The sequence below is a fragment of the Bicyclus anynana genome, chromosome 19 (assembly GCF_947172395.1).
Source record: "Bicyclus anynana chromosome 19, ilBicAnyn1.1, whole genome shotgun sequence".
Taxonomy (NCBI): Eukaryota; Metazoa; Arthropoda; class Insecta; order Lepidoptera; family Nymphalidae; genus Bicyclus; species Bicyclus anynana.
In genome coordinates this window covers 9,846,489-9,871,942 of record NC_069101.1, presented here as the reverse complement: position 1 = coordinate 9,871,942, position 25,454 = coordinate 9,846,489, and the positions used below count along the sequence as shown (strand labels likewise).

Below are 25,454 nucleotides of genomic sequence, written 5' to 3'. Positions count from 1 at the left end.
TTAATGGATAAACAGTACTTTTTAGCATCTCTATAGTGGAAATTTACAATTAAATCTAGAAAGATTAACTTTAAATATAATAGATGAAGTTATATTCTTGATATAATTATTTTATTTTTAACTGACTTAAAAAGGAGGAGGTTCTCAACTAGATTGGTATTTTTCTTATGTATGTACCTACACTGATTACTCGAAGACACCTACGGATCTACTTACTAGTTTGATATTTATTAACCAGGTATTAAAGTTCGAATCAACTGAGAAATGTCACGTACCTTCTGTATGATATCCACGACACGAAAGATTGTCAGGAGGCACCAGATGACATTTGTTACATGGAATCTCAATTTTGTTTATGTAACAGTAAAAGTTAGACAATTAGCCTGCTGGACCGATTTAGAAAATTCTTTTTTTATAGACAGTTCGACTTTAGTAACGCCAGTTTTTTCTGTCTGTAGAGATATAGGAGCAAAAGTTATTGAAAAAAAATTATTATAAAAAAAAGACGTCGAACCTCCTCCTTTTTTTGAAGTCGGTTAAAAATTGGAAATTGGAATGGCGCCCCGCACTGGAAAGCGCAGTGTTGGTCGACCCTCCACTAGGTGAGAACAGCGGGTTGCAGGGAGCCGCTGGATGCTGGCGGCTCGAGACATCGGCTGTTAATGATGATGATGATGGATGATGATAATATCTATACTTATAATAAATCTGTAGAGAGGTCAATTCTGTACATGAAATATATTTCCAAAAAACCTATCAGGGGGTGATTAGTGATCGATACAGTAAAATTTTTGTCTGTCTGTCTGTCTGACTGTATGTTCTTTATAGAAACAAAAACTACTGGACGGATTTTAACGAAACTTGGTACAATTATTCTACATACTCCTGGGCAGGTTATAGTATACTTTTCATTACGCTACGATCAATAGGAGCAAAGCAGAGAGGGGGGGGGAATAAATAAAGAAGTGCAGCCTTAATGAGTAGGTTAGGGGTAGGGTAGGGTAGCGTAGGGGTAGGGTAGGGGTAGTATAGGGTAGGGCAGGGGTAGGATAGGGTAGATAAAAGTTTACAACGACTTACACGCGGACGAAGTCGCGGGCGTCCGCTAGTTATTAAATAAATTAGCTTATTTTGATGTAGTCGAAAATTGGTTCCCCAAGTTAATTTTACATTACAAAATCGCTATCGAAAAAATTAATCTGTTTTACTTACCTACTTTTTTCGTCTGGATATCTTAACGAAGCTCTGACCAGTAGTGTAACTGGTGGTGGTGCGTGGTGACAGGGCTGGCAATAATGTATCGACTCGAGGGGACCCCAGCTCTGTGGTTAAGGGCTCGGAAGTACCTACTTTATAAAACATTAAACATTTTCTGTGGTCTCATCCAGTGAATTCGCCACTAGCCTCAAATGGTATAGGTACCTAGTTACGCCATTAAATGTTATCTTGGATCGGAGATAACCTCCAGTTTTAAGCGGACGTGAAAATTAAAAATCAAACGCCAGTCGAAAGAAACCTGCATACCAGAGAATTTTTTTAATTTTCGTGTGTGAAGCCTGCCAATTCGCATTGGGCCAGCGTGGTGGACTATTGGCTTAACCCCTCTCATTCTGAGAGGAGACTCGAGCTCAGCAGTGAGCCGAATATGGGTTGATAATGATGATGACAGTACGTACCTATATCAAAAGGATATGCCGAATTTGGTAGGTATATGTAGATATTTATGAGGTTTAGAAATAAAAGGCAATGTTTTTATAAGACTTAGAAATATTTCAAACATTTTATTTAAAGATCATTTATGAAGACAAAACAGTCACAAAATTTACAAATCAACAAATGAACGGTGATAATGATTAGTGATTTAGTAATGAAATAGCAAAGGTTAATCATAAAAATACGTTTAATTACTTATTTAGGCTGGTTTTACAGTCACGCGTTTCGGCAGCGCCGTCGGAGCGCGCGCGCTCGGATATGTATTGGGGTATTAGTAGCGTTTCAAATTCGCGCGCTTGAGCAGCGCCGTTCGTTGAACGCGTCCTATTCGCGCGACGCGGTCGAAGCGCGCGCCGCTCGTGCGCTTCTACGGCCATTGTGCGTTTTAGTCTCACGCCGTTGAGACGTGCCGTTAGGTACTGTTGTGTACAAAATGAATCACATCGATACGGGTCGAGTAATTGACGAAGTGCGAATTAGAAGATGTTTATGGGACCCGGCCGATGATTTTTATAAGAATAAGGACGCAAAAAATAAAGCCTGGGAAGAAATTGGAAAGGAATTGTGTTGTGAAAATTTCAATACAGACTTAGGTAAGAAACATTTATTAATAAGATTATGATTAAAATAAGACTGTGATTTAAAATAAGTCAATGATTATAATAACACTGTGATTTAAAATAATGCCCTTATTCATTAAAAACGAGTGAGATTAATATAGGTTTTACAAGTGTTTTGTTTCTTTTCTACATTTGCAAAATGAAAGAGAAGATTCCGATTTTAAGACCATTTTAACTAAAATAGGTTTAATCAGCATTTATGAATAAGTGTGTTAGGTTGTAATTAAAATACGACTGTGATTAAAATAAACCAAACAAATATTATCATTTATTACAAACCCTACTCTTTTATTTCACTTACCTTAGAGTAATCGCCAATTTTTCCACTGGAGCTATGGGGATGCGACGTATGCTGGATCTTCGTAAAGAAAACTCTAACTTGCACAGTAATTCGTCGAAACTGCTGGTTGATAGGCGAAAATATTTATAAAATTTATAACTATTTTCTCGTAAATCAGAGAAAGATGTTACGTGTTCGCCTCTCAGTAACCTTGTAGCGTTATAAGGATCAACACCTACTGTTCTTCGACGTTTTTGTTGCCTTTTTTTCCATAAAAAGTAAATAGCCAGTACTCTAACCGCATTGCCGTTCATTTTGTATCTGTTTGTACACGACTGTCTCACAGCAGCGAAACGCGCCGTACTAATTGAGGAGCGCCGTACTAGTTGGTGCACCGCTGTTCAAACGCGCGCTGTCCAACAGCGCGCTGTCCAACGGCGCGTCTAGCGGCGTGACTGTAAAACCAGCCTTACAAATATATATTTATTACTTTAAATAAACACTTTAAATATATTCATAACAGATGATAAACATTAGCTACAATAGGAAATATGCATATATTTTCTTTAAAAAAGTAAAATCTCGAAATAAAACATTATTTTCTACAAGATAAACTCGTTAAGTGTCTCACATATTTGAAACATTTAAAACGCCTTGCTACAGTCATTTGGTCCAAAAAGTGAAGGATAACTATAGTAATGATTTCCGGAAGTTTTGAAAAAGGCTAAATTTATAGATTTTGAGGTGCTCTTTTCAAATTTTCATTTTGTCACCTCGTATTTAAGCTGCTCGTGGCGCCACTATCACAAAATGGCGTCTAAAACACTTTCTGTTACTTTGAATTTGTCGGGTGAGTATGAACATGCACAGCTCAAAGGAATACAAATAAAATCACATACATATTCCCTATTATTAAGGTTTATAAAATTTAATGTTAGTTAAAGAGAAAAATAGTCTTACTGGTGCGTTTATGAAAATCGTGTTTTGTTTTACTTAAAGTACGTTATTTTAAAAATTTGTACGTGTAGTACCTACCTAAATTGAAAATATTCTCTTTTGGATGCCGATTATGTGAAGTTAACAAAGTAGTTATAATTTTACTTTATTAGATACTTATTTACCTACTGCACCTACTTAGTATTCAGTGGCGTAATTGTAACATCAGACCAGCGTGCAAATTCATCGATGAGGCCCATGGGTTATAGTGACATTTTTTTTGTTTATTCTTTCCCATAGGGAAAAGACAAAAGTGACGTTTTGATTTTAATTGTTAGTTCAGAACTCATGGCTTCGAAGTCTGGGGGCTGTGAGCCAGAAGCATTTAACCAGTCCTAATTACACCACTGTTAGAAATTCATTAATTATCTATATATTTGTTATTCATTGATTCAACAGAATTACACGTATTTTTAGTAGGTAGGTACTTAGTAGGTACAAAGATTTTTTTTTAAATCATGCCTTCCTATTTATGAAGATTAAAAAAAATGATATCAATAAATCCAGCATAATATAGTATGGTATTTATTATAAATTATTATTATGAGAAGTTCCTTAAGTATAAAATAATTATGTAATTCTTTTGTAACGTAATGCTGTAATATGTAACCTTATTCAGCACTGGGTAGCACATAATTAAATGTCTAGTATTTCTTTAAATTCTATAAAGGTACGCACTGAATGTACCTAAAACTAGTAAAATCTCGGGGATGATTAAAAAAATATACTCAAATTATAAGACTTCTTTAGACATAGAGATCTTTGTCCACAAAAGTATTCGTCTGTAATTGTTCAAATGTTAGACCATTAAAGAGACGGCTTAAGGTTTAAATATATTGAACCACAAAAATATTAAATGCAACAGGATTAGCGCAATAAAGATATTATATTACAGATAGAACTTACGTCTTTCTTTTGTCATTCGATAATAATTAATGACATACATTTGTGATTGAATGGGAAGTTTGTGGGAAAAGTTGCAAACTCAAGCTACATTGAGATTCATTTATTTTTTGTTAACAAAGCAATTTATTGTTAACTAAAGTTTTAAAAGTGCCTACATACTTAAATTAACACATATATTTTCACAGGCTACGTTAAAATTTGCTGAAAAATGGTCGAATGTTGTTACTTTCAGTACTTCTGTGCTAAACCTGCTGCAGATTTATACGGTGGGCACTGTAGGTACTATTGGCATGGTCCCCAACAATAAATTATTGTACATATTGTTACTTAAACAGTAAAAGGCCCAAAGGAGCCATAATTAGGGCCATAGTTATGCCCATGGTCGAAGCACCGTTGCAACCGTCGTGTTCACAGGTTTCGCAGTACAGTGTGACTTCGTTCGCACCGGTCGACGAAGCTGCGCAGGCGGTTGAGTAGTCATCTTGACGTTTCCACGTGCAGCCACGAGATATCACTAGGTTACCCGCAACTGGAATAAGAAAAATATATGTGAGCTAAAAGTATGATTATACAAATATGTCCCACGACTCCGTGTGGAATTCAGTTTTTCGCAATTCTCGCTAAATCCATAGATTTTTTCGGGATAAAAGGTAGGGTATGTGTTAATCCCGGGTATTATGTATCTTCGTTTAAAATTTCAAACATATCGGTTCAGTAGTTGCGGCGTTAAACAGTAACAAACATCCATACAAACTTTGGCGTTTACAATATTAGTAGGATTACACCACATGATCGTTTAAATACGTCCGTAGTTACAACATATCTACGTCACTTAGGGTGTAACTACGTGCGACTGAGGACATTTATGCGATGTATATTTTGTATGACGTGGCATGTAATATTTCGATTGACAGAAAATTCGAGTTGATTATGTTTAGAACCTCAGGGATACATCAAATAGGATATTCGTTGATACCTTCACAAAATATATTCGTTGATACACCATACACCTAGAGGATATTTGATTGCAGCTTACTGTTAATAGGTACCTACAGGACTACTGTTTGGCAATTAAAATTTTTAATATTTGTTATCGCCGCGTTGCAACGACTTGCGGTACGGACGGCTTCAGTATGCTCGTGGCGTTCAAGCTGTCCACATCTCTTGTTGTGTAATTCTTTATGGGTTACTTGGAGTAGGCGGAGAGAGTGACTTGAGTGGAAAATGGGAGTGTTTGTTAACAGTCAAAGGATCCTTTAACACTACACACATCGTTCACAAGTGCGTGACTCCACTCAAGGTCATTCTCTGCCACTCAGGGTTTATTGGTAACATTCTTGGTGGGAATTGTTAGACCTGACAGACTTTCATTCAATAATTGTGTTTTGTAGACAACAGCTTCTGATTTGAACTCCTTATACTCCGACATATTGAAGACCAACACAAAAATATTGGATCTTTTCATATAATTTTGAATTTAAAAATACCGATTTCGTTTAACTAACATTTTTAAACGGCTACTATGAGAGTTATAATGTGGGTTACCTACACATAACGACTACAACGTTAATGCTCCAGTAATTATGGAAGGACGGCATTATCTTTGGCTACATAAAACTACGGAAATGAGGTCAGATTACACCACACGACATATATACCTATTTTCGTGTACCGGGTAGGTACATTTACGTCAATATGCTAATTATAAAATTGCCATCCGAATGAAGACGAGTGAAGCAAACAAGCAGTGAGTAATACCAAACAGCAAACAGTGTTCTGATGTAAGACTTGGCTCAGTGTAGGTAGGTAGGTACGAAAGCGTAGGTTGTAACATCTGGGTAACTAGATACATGCATAATGCAGTTGATAGACAAAATGCTAGAACACTGTTGTCATTATCTTCATTCTAGACTTCCTCCGAAGCTGAAATTTCAGATTTATTGCTGTTCCGTCACCATTATTAGCCTTTTTGACCTAGCAGGTTTGGTCTGGTTAAGCCAACCACGCTGAATCAGTTTTGATGTGGATCTATGGGCGCATGGAGATAATAGTGTCTAAATGGGTGTGGCGTAGCGTGCTTTGTAGGGGCCCTGTATTAATAATAATTGCGGGGGGGCGGGGGTTGGATTATTATGGCTATATTATTATGGCTTCTCTATCAATACTTATTAAAGAAGAAACTTGATATTAGCGGCACAACTACCTAAACAACTGTTTCAATGTCTTTCATATTCGATTACAAGTTACGAACACCTTTAGTTGTATAACCTTCCCCTGTAGCATTTATTATCGACAGGTCACGTGATCAAGATCTGTCATTCCCAGACATACATTTTTCTAGATTTCGAAGCGTTTGCGATCGTAGAAAGAGAATCGACGTGCCACTTGGTTACAGGGGCTTGCCCCTTAGTAGCACAACACAAGTAGTAGGTACCTACGTAGTAGATCATACATGTTATATTCTCGCGGGCTTATACAGTAGGTAGGTACTATAAATAAGTAGAATGTCGGAATGCTCGGCATTAATTTTTGCACGAGTTTGTCATGCCGTTTGCGTTGACCCTTAGGCTAAATAAATACTTATGTAAAACTTCACGAGGCGTGAGTAACTACTTAGCAGATGTCTGATAATTTTCTCGAAAGACGCGCAAAACAAGAGCATATTTGTGTTTTTTTTTCAAGGATCTTTAAGCGGTAATGGGCTAATGGCTAATTATGAAGAACAATAGAATTGGTAGAACAACGTCGCTTGCGTGGTAATACACCATTTACAGATGTAAGATGACTGGCAGATTATATGTCTCTTCAGAAGTATTATTTCAGAGATTTACTTACATAATAGATAGAATAAAGAAGCCCAAGTAATCAGATATTATGTTATCTACGTATACTGGATAAAAATCTTTAGTATGACTAGGTTAACTAGGTATGTCCCACTGGTATGGTCCCAACATAGCCTCAATAGCTCAACAGTAAGATCGGTCGGACTCATCACCGAAGGGTGGTGGTTCGATCCTCGCCCCGTTGGTCTATTGTCGTACCCACTCCTAGCACAGTCTTTCCCAACTAGTTGGAGGGGAATGGGAATATTGGTCATATTATAAAAGATATGGCAAATATTCTTTTTAAGAAAAAAAAACTGGCAAACATTCCTGTTTCTTCCAGCTTCGGATCTACTGTTAGGTACAATATCTATGATGGGATGCCCTAAGCCAGCCATACTCAAAGTGTGTTCCGCGGAACCCTGGGATTCCGCAAAGCCCCTGTAGGTGTTCCGCGAGAGTTTTTTGTGTCTCAGGTCGCACGTTATTACGCGTCGAATCATGAAGCAAAGAACAGTTTCATACCTCCCATTAGTTGTTTTTTTCTTTTTTAATATCTTCTATTAATGTTAGTAAACTTGTTTAGGAAATTGGGAATTTCCTAAAGGCACCTCTACCATCTACCAAGACTTATTAGAGAAGAAACTTGACATTAATGGCTTCACTCATCAATAACTGTTGAAAGGTTTAAAAAGGAATATTATGCTGCTTTCCTGGCATTCCCTGAACCTGCTAACTGGGACTATAGCTTGGCAACTTCGTACGTAACACTCCCGATGGTCAGCGCGGGCCATGGGGCGTATAGCGATGAATGAAAGACCCACGACTGATGCACCCCGCTTCCCCGCACGATTTCACCGGCGCAGTCTTTCCACCCGTCGCCCGCATATCATGGAATCAACGAACTTCCCAGACCTTAATACCTATTTCGGTTTGCAACCCTATATTTTTTATATAAACTTGTATCCGATATGATTCAACTACACTATTGGAACCGGTAGATGGCGTTGCATACAAGTTCATGTTTTTTTTTCTATTTTTGGAGTGTAATGGAAAAGATGGTAATTTAATTCATTATCAAGAACAATAGAATTAATAAAACAACGTGGCATCGCGTGGGAATACGCCGCTTATACATATAGATGATAGTTAATTAATAATTGATTTCGTCTCTTGATCTCGAGGCGCTACTATCAATGGTGTTGGTTCGATCCCTACCCGCTGGACTAATATCGTATTGACTCCTATAGCTTAGCAAGTTCGGTGCTGACACTCCCATAATATTCGGGCGACGGGGGGAACAGACTTCGCGGATATGAAGTCGAGCGCGTGGGTCAGAGAGAATGACTGCGCGGGTATCATACCCGCACGACTACATAATCGTGCGAGCAAGGCATCGCCAGCCCCTCCCGACCCGCTTGCACTATCGGGAGTGCTACGAACGAATTTGCCAAGTTGTAACAAAGCCTTTCCAACTAATTGGAAGAGGAATTTTGCTCATATTTAAAAGATTTGCCAAACATTCTGTTGTAAAATAATAATAATAATAATAATAATCATCATCATCATATCAGCCGATGAACGTCCACTGCAGGACCTAGGCCTTCGAACTATGTGCCCCGCCCATTGCCACTTCAGCTTCGCAACTCGGTGAGCTACGTCGGTGACTTTGGTTCTTCTGCGGATCTCCTCATTTCTGATTCGATCACGCAGAGATACTCCTAACATAGCTCGTTCCATCGCCCGCTGTGTGACTCTGAGCCTTCTTATGAGGCCCATAGTTAGCGACCAAGTCCCGGAACTATAGGTCATCACTGGCAACACGCACTGTTCGAAGACTTTGTCTTCAGGCACTGAGGAATTTCGTACGAAAAGTCGCGAAGTTTCCCGAATGCAGCCCAGCCGAGTTGATTCGGCGGTTCACCTCTTTCTCGAAATTGGACCTACCTAACTGGATCATATGTCCTAGGTATATGTATTTGTCTACAATTTCGAGTGCAGCGTTCTCAACTATAACTGGGTGGTTAAAATAATACATAATTATTAAAAAGACAACGTCTCTCGGGTTTCCTGGTTGATAGATAAAAAGTATTTAATGTTTTATGGATTTCATTAGCTCATTTCATAACATGTAGGCATCCGTATTACTCAGATAACCACTGGCTCACGGCTGGATGCAAGTAGTTCGTGCGGATATGAACTATCTAATGTGTTGTAATCTGGTTATTATTACATTACTACTCATTATTGGCACAGCTGTAATAGCCCAGTGGATATGACCTCTGCCTCCGATTCCGGAGGGTATGAGTTCGAATCCGGTCTGGGGCTTGCACCACCAACTTTTCAGTTGTGTGCATTTTAAGAAATTAAATATCACGTGTCTCAAACGGTGAAGGAAAACATCGTGAGTAAACCTGCGTACCAGAGTATTTTCTTAATTCTCTGCGTGTGTGAAGTCTGCCAATCCGCATTGGGTCGCGTGGTGGACTATTGGTCTAACCCCTCACATTTTGAGAGGAGACTCGAGCTCAGCAGTGAACCGAATATGGGTTGATAATGATGATGATGACCCTAAGCCCGCAAATCCGCAATGGAACAGCATGATGAGCTTAAGTTCCATACTCCTACATCCTTTCCTACATCCTACATCCTTGTACTAGAAGGAGTATGGAACTTATTACCTTTGTTCTTCGTTGAGACCAGTTTTTCATAGATGGAAAAATGGGGAAACATAACTGTACTACAAAAGGAATTTTCCATTTAGTACAAATTGTCCAAGTTAAAAACCTTAAATGGGGAGTACATGAAACAATGTGATAATCTCCCTTCTTTTTACGGGTTTAATCTATTACGGTGATTCCCAAAGTGGTCTATATCGACCCCTAGGGGTCTATGACAAACTGCAAGGGGTTTACGTCACCGAAAAAAAAATTGGGGTTCATTAACTGAAAATGGGATTTCACACATATACTGATAGTACCTATTTACTTACATCATACTATCTTATAATATCAAAACATACACATTATTTATAGAAGTACCTATGAAGTAAAAAAAATATTATATATGTTTATAAAATTGTGTAAGTTGTAGGATTTTGATTGTTGGTATTCGCTTTTTTTTGTCGCAATACATTTTAAACTTGTAAAAACCTGAGAAAAGAAAAACTTTACTTTAAGTTTTTAACACTAAACTTCACTACAGTTAGAAATTTACAAGAAATTATCAACATCAGGCAAGTAGGGGGTCTACCCAACACGGAAAAACATGGCAAGGGGTCTACGACACAAAAAAGTTTGGGAAACTCTGCTCTAGTAGGTTTACTTACTGTATTTCTTCTGCTTTTTGCACGCTGACTTCGATGTGGTGAGGTAGGGGTAGGTGGCGCCAGTGTTGGCGTCGCAGTATTCGAGGCGGAACAGACCCGATGTGTCGGCTAGACTGGGCACGAACGGGTCGTTGCAGTACGGGTTAAGGTCCGACGAACATGTCCAGCATCGGACTGCCTCACCTGAAATTGAAAACATAGATTGTTACACAGATTAATCAATAAAATACAGATGGAGCGGAACACGACGGTGTCGTAGACGCTCTAAATTTTTTTTTTTATTCTTTACAAGTTTGCCCTTGACTACAATCTCACCTGATGGTAAGTGATGATGCAGTCTTAAGATGGAAGCGGGCTAACTTGTTAGGAGGAGGATGAAAATCCACACCCCTTTCGATTTCTACACGCCATCGTACCGGAACGCTAAATCGCTTGGCGGTACGTCTTTGTCGGTAGGGTGTTAACTAGCCACGGCCGAAGCCTCCAGCCAGAACTGGACAAATTAAGAAAATATCAATCTGAACAGCTATCTAGCAGCTATCCCCGATCGAACCCAGAACCTCCGTTTTGTAAATCCACCGCGCATACCACTGCGCCATGGAGGCCGTCGAACAAATTCAAAATTCAAAAAGTAATACATAATGCTAGCCACAGAGGTCAATTATTCTCACGTTTCTGTAGCACCCACTACTTTAATTGATCGTGTGTTGGTCACTGCGTACATGACTTCTAATAGTATTCCGTGGGTATCGTTTGCTTTTCAGAAACGTGTGAATAATTGACCGTCAATGGCGACCTTTATCGAGTCAGTACGTCACGAACCGTCGCATCAGTAATTTTCAATATTATTCAAGAAAAATGGTGTCTTATGTTTTTAAATGTTTTAAAAACTGTTCACAAAAACTAAAGAAATGAGATGGAGTATTTTTTCATTTTTTCATTTGCAGCTGTTTAATGGATCACGAATTTTTTACTCGTTGTTTTTCTAATGAGTTTTATTTTGATTTGGGTTTTCCAATTGTTTTTTATTTTAATCAAGACTAAAATACTGTAGTATCATCATATAGATAAACCATGACATAGCAACGTGGACGTGGACATTAAAAGTATTTTAAAATAATTCAAGGCTACTGGTACGTAATAACCTCGCTTCTGTACCCGGAATGGCGAACAATAAAAATTGTTAAAAGATTTTTTAATAATTAAAAATAAATTAATTGTTAATGCCTGGGAATTGCAGATTATTCAATTCAAAGGTATTGTAATGTGCAAGTTTTTATAGCATAAAATATGATTGTGCCTGGGTACTTATTTCTAGAAGGCGACATCCGTCGGTCGGTTACCTACCACTTGTTAAGAACAATAGCTTGACAAAAACTACATAGGTACGTACGTATATCATATTATAATCATTCTCACATATACAAAGCGTAAAATGTTAAATATTCAGTCATTATGAATCAAGCAAGGCGACTAAAATCATTCCATTAGTCATCCGCGATTTCATAAACAAATTTGTTTAAAAGTTAGTGATAATAATTTCATATTTCGTTCGATTATGATCACAGAACATGAAAACGCTAAGCTAACGCTAAGTATTTATTAACTTCAACCCATATTGGGCTCATTGCTGAGCTCAAGTCTCTTCTCAGAATTAGAGGTGTTAGGCCAATACCACGCCGTCTCAATTGGCAGAATTCTCTGGTATACAGGTTTCCTCACGATGTTTTCTTTCACCGTTTGGGACACGTGATATTTAATTTCTTAAAATGCACATTACTGAAAAGTTGGAAGTGCATGACTCGGACCGGATATGGACCACACCCTCCGGAAACAGAGGCAGAGGTATCACCTCTAATCTAATAAATAACGTATCCACGACTATCTCTCTCTAAGTATGTATTAATGTGTAAGATTGCTTCCTAAAATTGTTTACTTATACCTAGGTACTTATGTTTAGTTGTATTGTCAATTTTAAGTGTGAAAAATCGGTAACCTTCGCGCTTAACAGTTTTGCATAACCTTCGTTTTTATAATACTTCTAACTTCTGCAGTTATACTCAAGGTTCCTACTTTGATTATTGTGAATTGGAATCGTTTTTCCACGATATGTAGGTACGGTTTCGTGTCGACACTGGGACGTTTTGTTCGGATAATTTCCTTTGTTATGCCAAGAATCTAGAACTGTTTCGTCTGTTTCCTATCTCACTGAAAATTAGGATATTTTATTCTCTAGAATGGCTCAATTCGGGTTTGGTCTGATCTTAGGCTTCGTGGCTATAGCTAATAACCTAATGGAAAAATTGTTCTGCATAAATTTTGCCAGTGGCGTAAGTATAGGTAGGTAGGTAATTCATCGGATGGACCTCAGAGAAATCGTGACTTATTTTTTTTTCATGTTAAAGGTCCTTGCGAATCAGGCGCCTTGGGCCCGTGGCATTTTGCCAGCCCTGCCACCCTAGTTACGCCACTTAATGGAAAATGACCGTTTCTCATACATTGCTGGACTCGAAACTTGATGAACCGTTACAATGTCCAAATTAGTGAACATTATTGTCACTAAACAATAATATCATTTAATTTATTGAGTCGAGATATGGGCAAATACATTATTAAATGCATGATTTCAACAAAAACATCATACCATAAACATTTTTGTAAAATTAACAACTGTGTTTACTTATTTTGTTTTTTGGTAATTTTGATTTACAACAAAATAAAAGATTTTTCATATTTTTTTACTATAACGAGCTCAACAGGTCCAAAATAGTGGGTTTCATTTGCATTTCAATGCTAAACCGATACTATTTATCACATACCTACGATTCGAACTACGAAATGCGAGTACCATAGAGCTTTGATCACGTATTGCTCATATTGTATGTTGCGGTATTGTGGCGCCGGAAGAATACATTGATTGATGATATCTGCACGACTTCAATAGCTACCTACTGTGTGTAAGTCGAGATACTAGTCTATACAAAAACTGAAATGGAAATTGAACTCATGCCTCTGTGATTCTGAAAATCGAAACGGTTCTAAGGAAAAGACTAGGTATTCAGATTAGCTACTGATATATCTAATGAAATTCTGAACCGTGTTGTCTGTGGGTATTGAATTGTGACTTGCCGACTGCTTCAAAAACCAATGGTGTGATTCTCACAATCGAAAAATCTAAGCATGTCAAAATGGTGGTTTCTATTGTCAAGTATCTACTTACGAAAAATCTAAAAAAGTTCATTATTGTTAATGATTTTGACTGTTCTAAACTTCATCACCGCCGTTCATTAACAGTGATGATGAACCTTTTTTATATTTCGAGACTTGTAAAAAAATTAAATTATAAAATCATTATTTTGACTGTTCAAACTTTTTCGTGATAAAGACGTGATATCCCAGTGAATATGCCCTCTGCCTTCAATTCGGAGGGCGTAGGTTCGAATCCGGTCCGAGGCACCTCCAACTTTTCAGTTGTGTGCATTTAAATGTCACGTGTCGCAAACGGCGAAGGAAAACATCGTGAGGAAAGTAATATGCATACCCGAGATTTTTCTTTATTATCTAGGTGTGTGAAGTCTGCCAATCCGCATTAGGCCAGCGTGGTGGACTAAGGCCTCTCATCCTGAGAGGAGACTCGTGCTCAATAGTAAGCCAAATATGGGTTGTTAATCATGATGATGAAACTTTTTTGTTGGTCACTCGTTAAACCTTGTAACGACTAACCAACTATGTGGTTATACGAGTAGCTACTTATACGCCCTGATACTGGGAATTTAAGCGGCATTACGAAATGTTGAACCGAAGCCAAAGAAATGCACGCCTTTGCGTTAGTGTCGATGTCAATCTTATATCTACCCAAAAGCTGTAGCCCTGTAGGTATGTTTTCCTATCGGATAGATACAGTTTGGAATGTTTTAGAATTCAAACTATCGTGAGTGTTATTCATATTAATTGACTAAAGGCCCCGTATGGGTTCGAAACTAGTTGGGCATACTTCGGAATATTTTTGCTTTACGTAAATAGAACATTGTAAGGAGGTATAATATAAAAATATTACAATGAAATAACGAAACAATCTAATAAATGTTAATAAAAATGGGCGATTGAGGTATGTTTTCCTTCCAGTTAATGAATATTTAACAAAGATGTAGGTTTTTTTTGTAACTTTATTATTAGCGGTCACTAACGACTCGAAATCGCGGGAATCATGGATTTTTCTACTAGATAAAAAGTATATCTGTTCTAAAAAAGTTTACTTATATTATGTTGCTCAATAAACTCTTATATTTTTTAGTCAAAGTCCCGTTTAAATCGGTTCAGCGGCTAGGCATAAATAGACATACAGAAAAACCCGATAAACAGACACACAGAATGTTAAAAATTGTTTCTTTGTGTTTATGTAATGAACAAGCAAACAATTGATTGAGTTCAACCACAACCTCTTAAAGTCCTTACAGATCTAGGTAATAAGTATATTAATTTTGATTTAATATATTATTATCTAAGTGTAATGTGTACACTGTACACCCGTCATTATTCATTATTCCTTATATTTATTTTCTCTTTTTCGATTGGTTGTCTAGAAGAGATCGCTCATTAGCGATAAGGCCGCCAATTGTACATTAGTTTTTAAGTTAATTTCTTGCCTGTTATTATTATTTTTGGTGTGCAATAAAGTATATTTCATTCATTCATTCATTCATTAAGTAAATAGTTATCTACTTGAAAGTAGTATATTTGATGAAACTTTAACGTAGTAAGTATACATAATATTTAAATGGTTGTGTTATCACAGCCGGTGCAGTGTGCTTATAGGTAAAACCTTTCAAGATAAAGGTAAAACGAGGACGTACGTTGCGAAATACACTACAAACGAACTGTATTCGTTTTATTCCAATAAAAATTCAAAACACGGGAAAGACTATCGCCAAACGCCATGCCTAATAGGCTATTTGACACTTCTTTTTAAATGTTCTTAAATTCTTCATTATCATTCTACTAGATTTAAAAAAAGTTATCATATTTTTTTGAGACGTGATTACATAAAAATTGTATTTATTTAAAATATTTTTTTGACTATACGATCCAAAACGCCTGTCGGCCATGATGGTCTTTAGGTATTTCAACTATTTTATGACGTCACGTTATTAAATTCCTTACAAACGGAAAAAACTTAGGTAAGCAATTCGTTTGACATGTGATGTCACAAAATGGATGACAGCGTTTTTAACTTTTGGAAAATTTTAAAATAGATGATTTTAAATTAAGCTTTATAAGACATCCTTAACTTTTATTAATTTATAACGATATACATCTTAAGACTACGAGTCATCTAACCTATTCTACCGCCAAACAGCATTAGTGTTTTCGGTCAGTTGCAGGTAATTACAGGCACATGATGCTTTGCGCTTACGTATCATCATCATCATCATCATAATCATCATCATATCAGCCGATGGACGTCCTCTGCAGGACATGTGGTAAGTCGATTAACAAAGTGTCAAGAATGTAATCGCAGGTTTAGATTCTTAACACCCCTTGCCCTGCCGTAACCGTAATTGCTGCCAGAGCCAGGAATAGCCGGATGCCGGGGACTAGGGTCTCTGTGTTTTGTTTCTTTGATCCATGTACAAAGTTACGTTTGTAGATGATGGTTTTCCACTCAACATAGTTGAGCCCAATGATTGTTCCAAATTTTTAAAATTTACTTTAAACATAAATAAAAAATAGTAAATAGTAAACAAAAATGTTGACAACCTCTTCCTAATGATGTAAGGCCAGCGACCAAAATATAGTTACATAATACCACATACGTAATAGTCCGATAGTATTCGTAACTAAACTTTTATAAATTTGACAGACGGGAAACACTATTTTATTTTTTTTATTTTAGGGCTTTTTAAGCCTTGTATGCTCAAAACAAAAGGTAATAATAAATGTATGCAGTTTTTTAGTTACTCTGTTATACGAGTAGTTTATTATTACAATAAACCATCTTATAATGGCAAACACTAAACACTTCAAAGTTCACTGAATAAATAAAATAAAGGTTGCTTGGCTTTTCAATAAAATTATAGTTTTTCTTAAATTATGAAAATGTTTACAATATCTGCTCTATCTTTGTGCTAAATCTCTTTAGAGAAATGCAACTAATTTTATAACAAGGCCGGGCGACGACTTTTCGTTAACCTATTTAGTTATTTATAGCCAATATTTATAGACTTTTAATGATACTTGGGCATGCTATCCCGGGAACAATGTGTTAGTCAAGAGAATATTTTTATATGAATCTATACTAATTTTGGAACGATTAGGAAATTCGACCGAATCGCTATTATAAAATCTGGTATTAATTTTTTCATTTACAAACAGGAACACATTAAACATGTATTAATGAATAAGTTTGCTGACAGATATATAATTAAATATGTTTCTACTTGTTAATTTTATACATGTTACTAGCGGACGCCCGCGATTTCGTCCGCGTGGAATACAGCTTATCACAAATCCCGTGTGAACCATTGATTTTCCCGGGATTAAAGTATGTGTTACTCTGTTTATGAGTAAAATCTATTTCCGTTGCAATTTTCAGCCAAATCGCTTCAGTAGCAGCTCAAAAGAGGAACAAACAAACATTTACACACAAACTTTCGCCTTATTAATATCACGGTTACGAGTATAGTCGTAGACATAGAATTTTAACAAATATTATAAATGCAAATTCAAATAGGTATGTTTCTTTGCTATATGTATGCCCAAACCACTTTATCGATTTTAAAATTATTTCACGAATGGGAAGTTACATTATCTGCGAGTAACACATGCTATGTATTACCCCCGTATTCTTGCGAGAATGAGAACTACGCGGGTGAAACCGCGGAGCGTCTGGTAATATATTACAGAGAGGTAAAGTTTGTGAGATTGTTGGAAGTAATTTTTGGATCTACAGAACCGATTTTGAAAATTCTTTTACCATTAGAAAGCCATGTTATTTGCGAGTGTCACAGGCTATGTAATATCCCCGTATTCCAACGGGAACGGGAATTACGTGGGTGAAACCGGAAGGCGTCTGCTAGTTTAGATTAAACTCGAAAGTATTCCGCGTTTATTGTTATTCAGCTCATCACCTGTGGCGCGCCTGCGGCAGCACGTCCTAGATCTATTTAAATACAATAAACTCCATCCATTCGTACCTACCTACATTATAACGTTATTACACTATACATACCTACTAAAGGTTCGTAATACTCATTACAGGTTCGTAATACTCATTACGGACCTGTATAGGAGAAAGAATTTTCAATTTTGTGGTTTGTAGGTTTAATGCCTTCCCTGGTTAAATACCATATGCACGACATTGGTTATACGAGTACGTACGTGCAATATTAGCCACTCACTATACAATAAGTCCATGTACCTGCAACGCTAACGGCCGATAAAACTGATCGTGTGTTGGTCGCGATGTGTATGACATCATGCAGATTGCGACCAACACACGATCAGTTTTATCGAGTTCAATAGCCCTCAAGCTCAGCCCTCGAAACCAGAAAATCGCTATCGAACTGATCTTGTAGAAATTGAGAGCTGATGATAAAGTAGCTTATGTATTTGTATATCTTCTTAATATATAAAACTCAAAGGTGACTGACTGACATAGTGATCTATCAACTCACAGCCCAAACCACTGAACGGATCGGGCTGTTTGGTATGCAGGTAGATGTTATGACGTAGGCATCCGCTAAAAAAGGATTTTGATCAATTCTACCCCCAAGGGGATAAAATTGTATAGATAACACAAAATAATTAAAGTACCTACATATCGTAAAATTTGTGACATGACTATAGTCTAAGATGTAAAAATTTTTTTTTTAAATTTTTATGTTAAAAAATATGTTACAAGTAGCCTCAAAAACTCCTGGCCAAACTATTAACGACAGTTAATAATGGTTGATAATAATTTGTAAAGAAGATTTTTAGGCAACCTACTCCCAATGTATTTTTTAACGTACTAAATTTGATCATTACGAGTATAAACCACTTTTCATCCATTGAACAGATTGGTGAAGGTCGTTTCTAATTTGGATGTTCTACTACTAGTTTCATTTGAGAAAAACATTTCAAGATCGGGAAAAATATATTTTCAATTATCGTTTGATTTGTAAAAACGGGACTTTATCAGCCTCGCTAGGGACTGCTCGCTGGGGCCACCTGCCTGAAAGCGGGACTGTCCCGCCCGCAGCAGAACGTGTGGTCACGTTATGCATGCAGTGGTAGTACAAAATACTCGATAACAAGCTTTAACTACAAATCCAATGTACCAATACTTAGGGGACATTATTTAATAGAGGGTCGCAGACATCGTTAATTAGGTACGTTTAACTGCTTATAAAAGAGCAATTTGTTCTCTTCCGGCTGTATAACCCTCAATGCATACTCGATGTCATTTCGTTTTTATCTAAGACTAGCGGATGCCCGCGACTTTGTCCGCGTGAATTTTTGTTTTTCACAATTAATACCGCGGGAAATGTCGCGGACTTTTTTTCAGAACTTTTAAAGGAGAACAAATCTGTCATACCTACATGATTTTTGCCTTACCGTTTACGCAGCGCACGCAGCGTAAGCTCTCAATAGGAAAAAAAAACCCTCCTTGGTCCTCCGCTCCTATTGTTCTTAGCGTGATAATATAGCCTATAGCTTTCCTCTATAAATGGGCTATCTAACACTGAAAGAATTTTTCAAATCGGACAAGAAGTTCCTGAGATTAGCGCGTTCAACTAAACAAACTCTTCATCTTTTTAATATTCGTATAGATACGAACTAACTCAAACGATTGCATGTCTTAATTTTATGTAAATTAACTTTAAATTTTTACTCTTATAAAATAATTAACAAAGTAACAATTTAAAGTTAATTTATGTTTATGAATGTCACTGTAAACTTGTTTAATGTAAAAACTAAAAATGTAAGGAATAATAAAGTATTTTAAAATGAAATTTATAAAGTAAATTCTTATGACGTCAGTCATTAATACAAACATACTTCTAATTCAATTTAGTGAAACAAAGATTTTTGAAAATAGTAAAAAATTTGATTTTTTAAAGCTTTTGAATATCATTAAAATAACATCACAACAGATGTAGCCTACAAAAGCTTTACTGCTACGTGGTCATACTAATTTAATTTATATTAATAATTTGGTCATTGTATCATGGTCGTTAGAGTCATAAACGGTGAGTAAGTTGACCCCTGACCTGCTTGGCCTCAACGCACGGACAGACCACGGCTGTATAATGAGTAGTTTCACTAACCTAATTAAAGATCATCATCTATTATTGTCGGTTAGTGTTTCTGAATGGGCCACGACCCGTGAGCTACTTGCTGGATACTGGATATCCGCTAGTTTTCTTTGTTTTTCTTGGGTTCCGTACTTACATTAATATACCTTATACATTTTGTTGTCCGTCAATCTGTGTAAAGACCTTCTGATAATTGAAATCAGTTCCAGTTTTTCATATCTCTAAGACCTGAAATATAAAAGTACCAAGCCGTTTAAGCCGTATATTTTGGTACTTTAAAATTTAGAATCGTGTGGCATTTGGCAATAAACAATCGCATATATAAAGGAAAATATCAAAAAATCGCGAATAAATTTACAATTTCTTGTATTTCTTTTTTCGTCAGGCGTTTTTTCAGTTCATAGTATATGAACTCAGACTTGAGTTTCACCCGTTTAGTTCCCGTTCCCGTGGGTATACGGCGATAAAATATAGCCTATATTAAATAGGGCATTATTCCTAGAATTGTAATGGTCATCTAGTTTTGGAGCCAAATTTGTTTCTTTGTTAAAAACATAAAAACAAATCTTACCTCTATAATCAGTTCAAATTTATTTTTTTGCAATGCCAAAAAAATCTCCGAAGTATTTCATCGCGGCTAGTTGGGAAAGGATCAGCCTGGCTCACAACGCGGAAAAGCAGTCAATATTCACCTTTCCACGTGGGCAACATTTGTACATATAGTTATTAGAATAAGTTGCTTTAAGTTTCCTATTGTATTTTTTCTCAAAAAAAAAAAATCAGATTAAACTCGAATTAGAGATCGAACTGCGAGCCCTCCGTTTTGAGCCATAGTAGATATTGTAAATCACTTACTTTCACATCGTTTCGTATAAGTACAAATTAATGTTTCCTTTGTATAATACAAAAACGCCGATATTGCCGATAGCGTGAGTTGACGCTATTAGACTAACAAAAGACATTAATGTAGTCACAGAGTGGAGGGTAGAGCTTTTTATTAAATTCGATTGGGAATTATGCGGGCTTGATAAAGAAACGATGTACTCCTACCTATTACTAGCTATTAAGTACCTTATTATGGTATGAGGAAAGCGAAATTTTGTATGTGATATAAATTGATGAACAATATTGAAACTGCTAGATAATGCCCCTAACTATATGTATAATTGGACTTACCTAAAACCACATTTTCATTTCTATTATTTGATAACAAGCCTAGCTCTTTGGTGCAGTGCTCATAGTTTTATTCTCAGTAAATAAAAAAATATTAAATTACCGGCCAAGTGCGAGTTGTTCCGTATCTATAAAACGGCAAAAAAATACGTTTTTTGTATGGGAGCCCCGTTAATATATTTCTTATTCTGTTTTTATAGTATTTGTTGTTATGGCGGCAAAAGAAATACATCATATGTGAAAAGTTTTACTGCCTGTACACAGCCTGGTGGCAGATGGATGGACAGCGGAGTCTTAGTAATCCCGTTTTACATTTGGGCACGGAATCCTAAAAAATGCTATGACAATTTTAAGTAACAAACATCACGAGTCAGTAAGACCGTCCGTAGCATTATTTTTGTATTAAACATCCTACTAATATAATATTATAAACGCAAAAGTTTGTTTGGATGTGTGGATGTATGTTTGGATGTTTGTTACTCTTTAACGCCGCTACTACTGAAGCGATTTGGCTAAAATTTGGAATGGAAATGGATTTTACTCTAGATTAACACATAGGCTACTTTTTATCCCGAAAAAATCCATGGTTTCCCGAGATTTGCGAAAACTGATGATTTTAATGATATGAATGTGTGTTACTCTTTCACGCCTCGACTACTTAACTGAACTAGCTGAAATTTGGTATTAAGATATATTATAGCCTGGATTAACTCATATACTACTTTTTATCCCGAAAAAATCCATGGTTTCCGAGGGATTTGTGAAAAACTAAATTCCACGCGGACGAAGTCGCGGGCGTCCGCTAGTAACAAATATATTTTTTGCGAGTCGAGCCGTCATGGACGCAGTGACCAACACACGATCAAATAGTCGTGGGTGCTACAGAAACGTGAGAATAATTGACCGTTTGTGGCTAGCGTTACGTTATTCCGAAGTCAAACGTACTTCCCGGTATGGATTGAATATAGGTAGGCATTTATCCTATATACTGGTAATTATACTTTACGCTCAGTTTAAACACAATCAAAGGGTGAATATTAATTAAAATGTATTGTAATAGGTACATTTTGCCTACGAACGCAATATCTGTTATAATTTAATTGCTCTAACATTCGTGACACGTTATGAAAACCGTTATAAAATAGTGACGTTGTAACTTACAAATTAAAAAAAAATTATATATTTTTAAATTATCAGTTTTCATATGAAGCTATAAAGGCTGTCCCGTGAATAGTACGATATGCTTTACAGATGTTAGTTAGGATTAATCTGTGGTTAACGGTGTAGGTTAACGATTTAGTTTTAATGTCAGTAATTTTTTTTGAATTGTAATCTTATCGTTTACTGTTTGTTAACCCAAATAAAAAAAAAATAAAAAAAAAAATGTCAGCTGACATCATATTATCGTCTACTAAAATAACGCAATATACGTTAGCCGAAATTTTACGGTTTTTAAGTTCAGTACTAAGCACTACATTCAGTGCGATTAGGTTTTGAATAGTTGTTTCAAGTAATGAAATTTTAAATTTTTCAAATTAAATGTTTATTTTTAAAAAAGCATTAAATTTTTAGTAGTAACTATTTTTAAAGTTTGTTGTCTGTCAGTCTGTTTGTTGCGGCTAATTTCTGAAACGAGAATTTTCTTTTCGATTTTGACGAAATTTGCACTAACAGACAACTTATGTTATAAGGAATAACTAAGGCTATATTTTAGGCGATATTTAGACGGAAAGGGGATCTACGCGGATTAAACCGCGGATATATTTTATTTTATATTTTTGATTATAAATTGATTGGATTATAAACGTATTCTATACATGCATAATATACAGATATGCATTCTATACATAAACAATCGTTATATCAACTTGCCTTGAAGGTAAACAGCTCGAGTGATAAACTGAATGCAAATATAATTGCCTTTGCTGAGATGAAGACCTTGGAAATAATCAAACACCATCGATAAGGATTGTATGTTCCGATACGATGCATTACAAATTGTTTATTTTCTTTTTACCATTAATTTAAGCCGTTTAAATCATAAAGATTTTAACTGGATTTTCAGTGATCTAAAACCAAGTTAGCTGATCAGAAGTTTGCAAGTACGATGTAATTTTTCCCTTTATAGTGAAAACAAAGTCTAAAAAACATGTTATAAGTTGTAGTTTAGTTCTGTGCGCTCTATTTGTTTAATCTGTGCCTGTAGTATAGACTAATGCTTATATTAGTATCTAAAAGAAGCGAAGCTGGGTCAGGTCGCTAGTAGTGTTCCATGAGGATTTCCTCACGTAAAAAAAAAAATTCGCTAGTAGTGTATATAAATGAAACCTTGACAATCAAAACGTATTTGTGAAGATAAAATCTAATTTTGGACATTATGAGGTAATTTTACAATACAAGGTTAAGCGTAATAGCACACATATTACTTATGTATATTATTATTTAATTATAATGGGGATGATGACTAGGTTTGAATATATTGATTTTTATGATACATTCGGGTAAATACGGTCAATGTTAACTAATTTATACATAAAAAGCAAAGATTGTCTGGATATTTGCAAAATAAATGAGATTATAAAATTTCAAAAACTACTAAAATTTTTTTATCGTAATTAGATGAAAATTCATACAGTTTTAGCTTCCTTACATTAAATGTGACATTTTTTAATATATGAACTATAAAGATAAACGCACAAATAACAAAGATATTAGTAATTTTGTTTGAACGCGCATACAAATCTAACGATCATTACATTGCCTATGACGTCATTTTTTCGAGCCATTTTGTATGGGGCGTTTTTCAGGGATCCGTGGCAGCGCCGCAAATCTGACCCTTTAAATCCCTGTAGCTCCGAAAGTAATGATCGCAGATACCCTGTTACTTTTACAAAATTGCTTTACTATTAGTATACTCTTAATTTATATACAATTTAAAAAACTGTCATCATCCCTATTCTCTTTATATCATAAATCATTGTCTACGTCTAACATTACGACTCACTTGGGATTTTTATTATGTAAATTCACAATGTGTAGCTAGGGAGTTGTTGACAAATTCAGTAAAGGTATCGGTACTAAACATAATGCTAGCCACTCACCATCCGATGAGCCCACATGCCTGCAGCGCTAACTGCTTCACGTCCGATAAAACTGATCGTGTGTTGGTCGCGATCGGGATGATGTCATGTTTATCAGACGTCAGGGCGTTAGCGCTGGAGGCATGTGATATTACTTGATCGTTCGATCGTAGTGTTAGGCGTGTGTTTTTTTCAATATCGTATAAAATAATCTCAACTAATATGTGTGTATTCATCATCATCGTCAGCAACTTATATTTTGCTCACTGTTGAGCACGAGTCTCCTCTCAGAATAAGAGGGATTAGGCTAATAGTCCACCACGCTGGCCCAATGCGGGTTGGCAATTATGTACCTACCTATTGTAAATGCCTACTTATTAGTTTCATAGTAAGAGGACCAAACCTATCTCCGAGAAATCACAGGTTGGATTATTCTCTCTGGCCTATTTTCATACCCACTCCTAACACAGAATAATTGGATTGGAGGTATTAAATATTGGTGAGAATATCTGTCATATTAATTAAAATATATAGTGCAAATATTCTTAAACGATCAACTAAACAATGGGGATGATGACTAGGTTTGAATAAATTGATTTTTATGATACATTCGGGTAAATAAGGTCAATGTTAAGTAATTTATACAAAAAAAGCAAAGAATGTTTGGATATTTGCAAAATAAATAAGATTATAAAATTTCAAAATTTATCAATTTTTTTTATCTTAATTAGATGAAAATTCATACAGTTTTAGCTTCCTTACATTAAATGTGACATTTTTCAATAAATTAACTATAAAAATAAACGCACAAATAACAAAGATATTAGTGATTTTGTTTCAACGCCCATACAAATCTAACGATCAGCGAGCCAACGACGTCACTAGTGCGTGCAATTTGGTTTGGAGCGTTATTCAGGGATCCGCGGCAGCGCCGCAAATCTGATTCTTTAAATCCCAGTAGCTCCGAAAGTAAGGATCGCAGATATCCTTTTACTTTTAGAAAATTGCTTTACTATTAGCATATTCTTAATTTATATACAATTTAAAAAACTGTCATCATCCCTATTGTCGCAATACATACCTATTCTTTTGTCGGAAAACAAACACCATAACATGAAAACTTTAGCCAAACTGTCCAAAACTAGGCTATCTATATTCTATATCTACTTTCTTTGCGTTGTAATCGAGTTCCATGGATATCGCACTTCCTGCTAAGGCCATATACGGTTATAGTACGCCA

At 36.0% G+C, this 25,454-nt stretch overlaps 1 protein-coding gene across 1 annotated transcript in view; it reads right to left on the bottom strand.

Annotated features, from left to right (window-relative positions):
• Nucleotides 1–1,749: 1,749 nt before the first annotated feature.
• The window catches only part of LOC112044998 (uncharacterized), a 30,913-nt gene continuing 7,208 nt past the window's right edge, over nucleotides 1,750–25,454 (bottom strand). The window contains exons 2-3 of the mRNA XM_024081023.2: nucleotides 10,666–10,848; nucleotides 1,750–5,044 (exon numbers count right to left, since the gene is read on the bottom strand). Of these exons, the coding sequence (XP_023936791.1) occupies nucleotides 4,839–5,044; nucleotides 10,666–10,848 (389 nt within the window). The 3' untranslated portion in view covers nucleotides 1,750–4,838. The remainder of the gene's footprint in view (nucleotides 5,045–10,665; nucleotides 10,849–25,454) is intronic.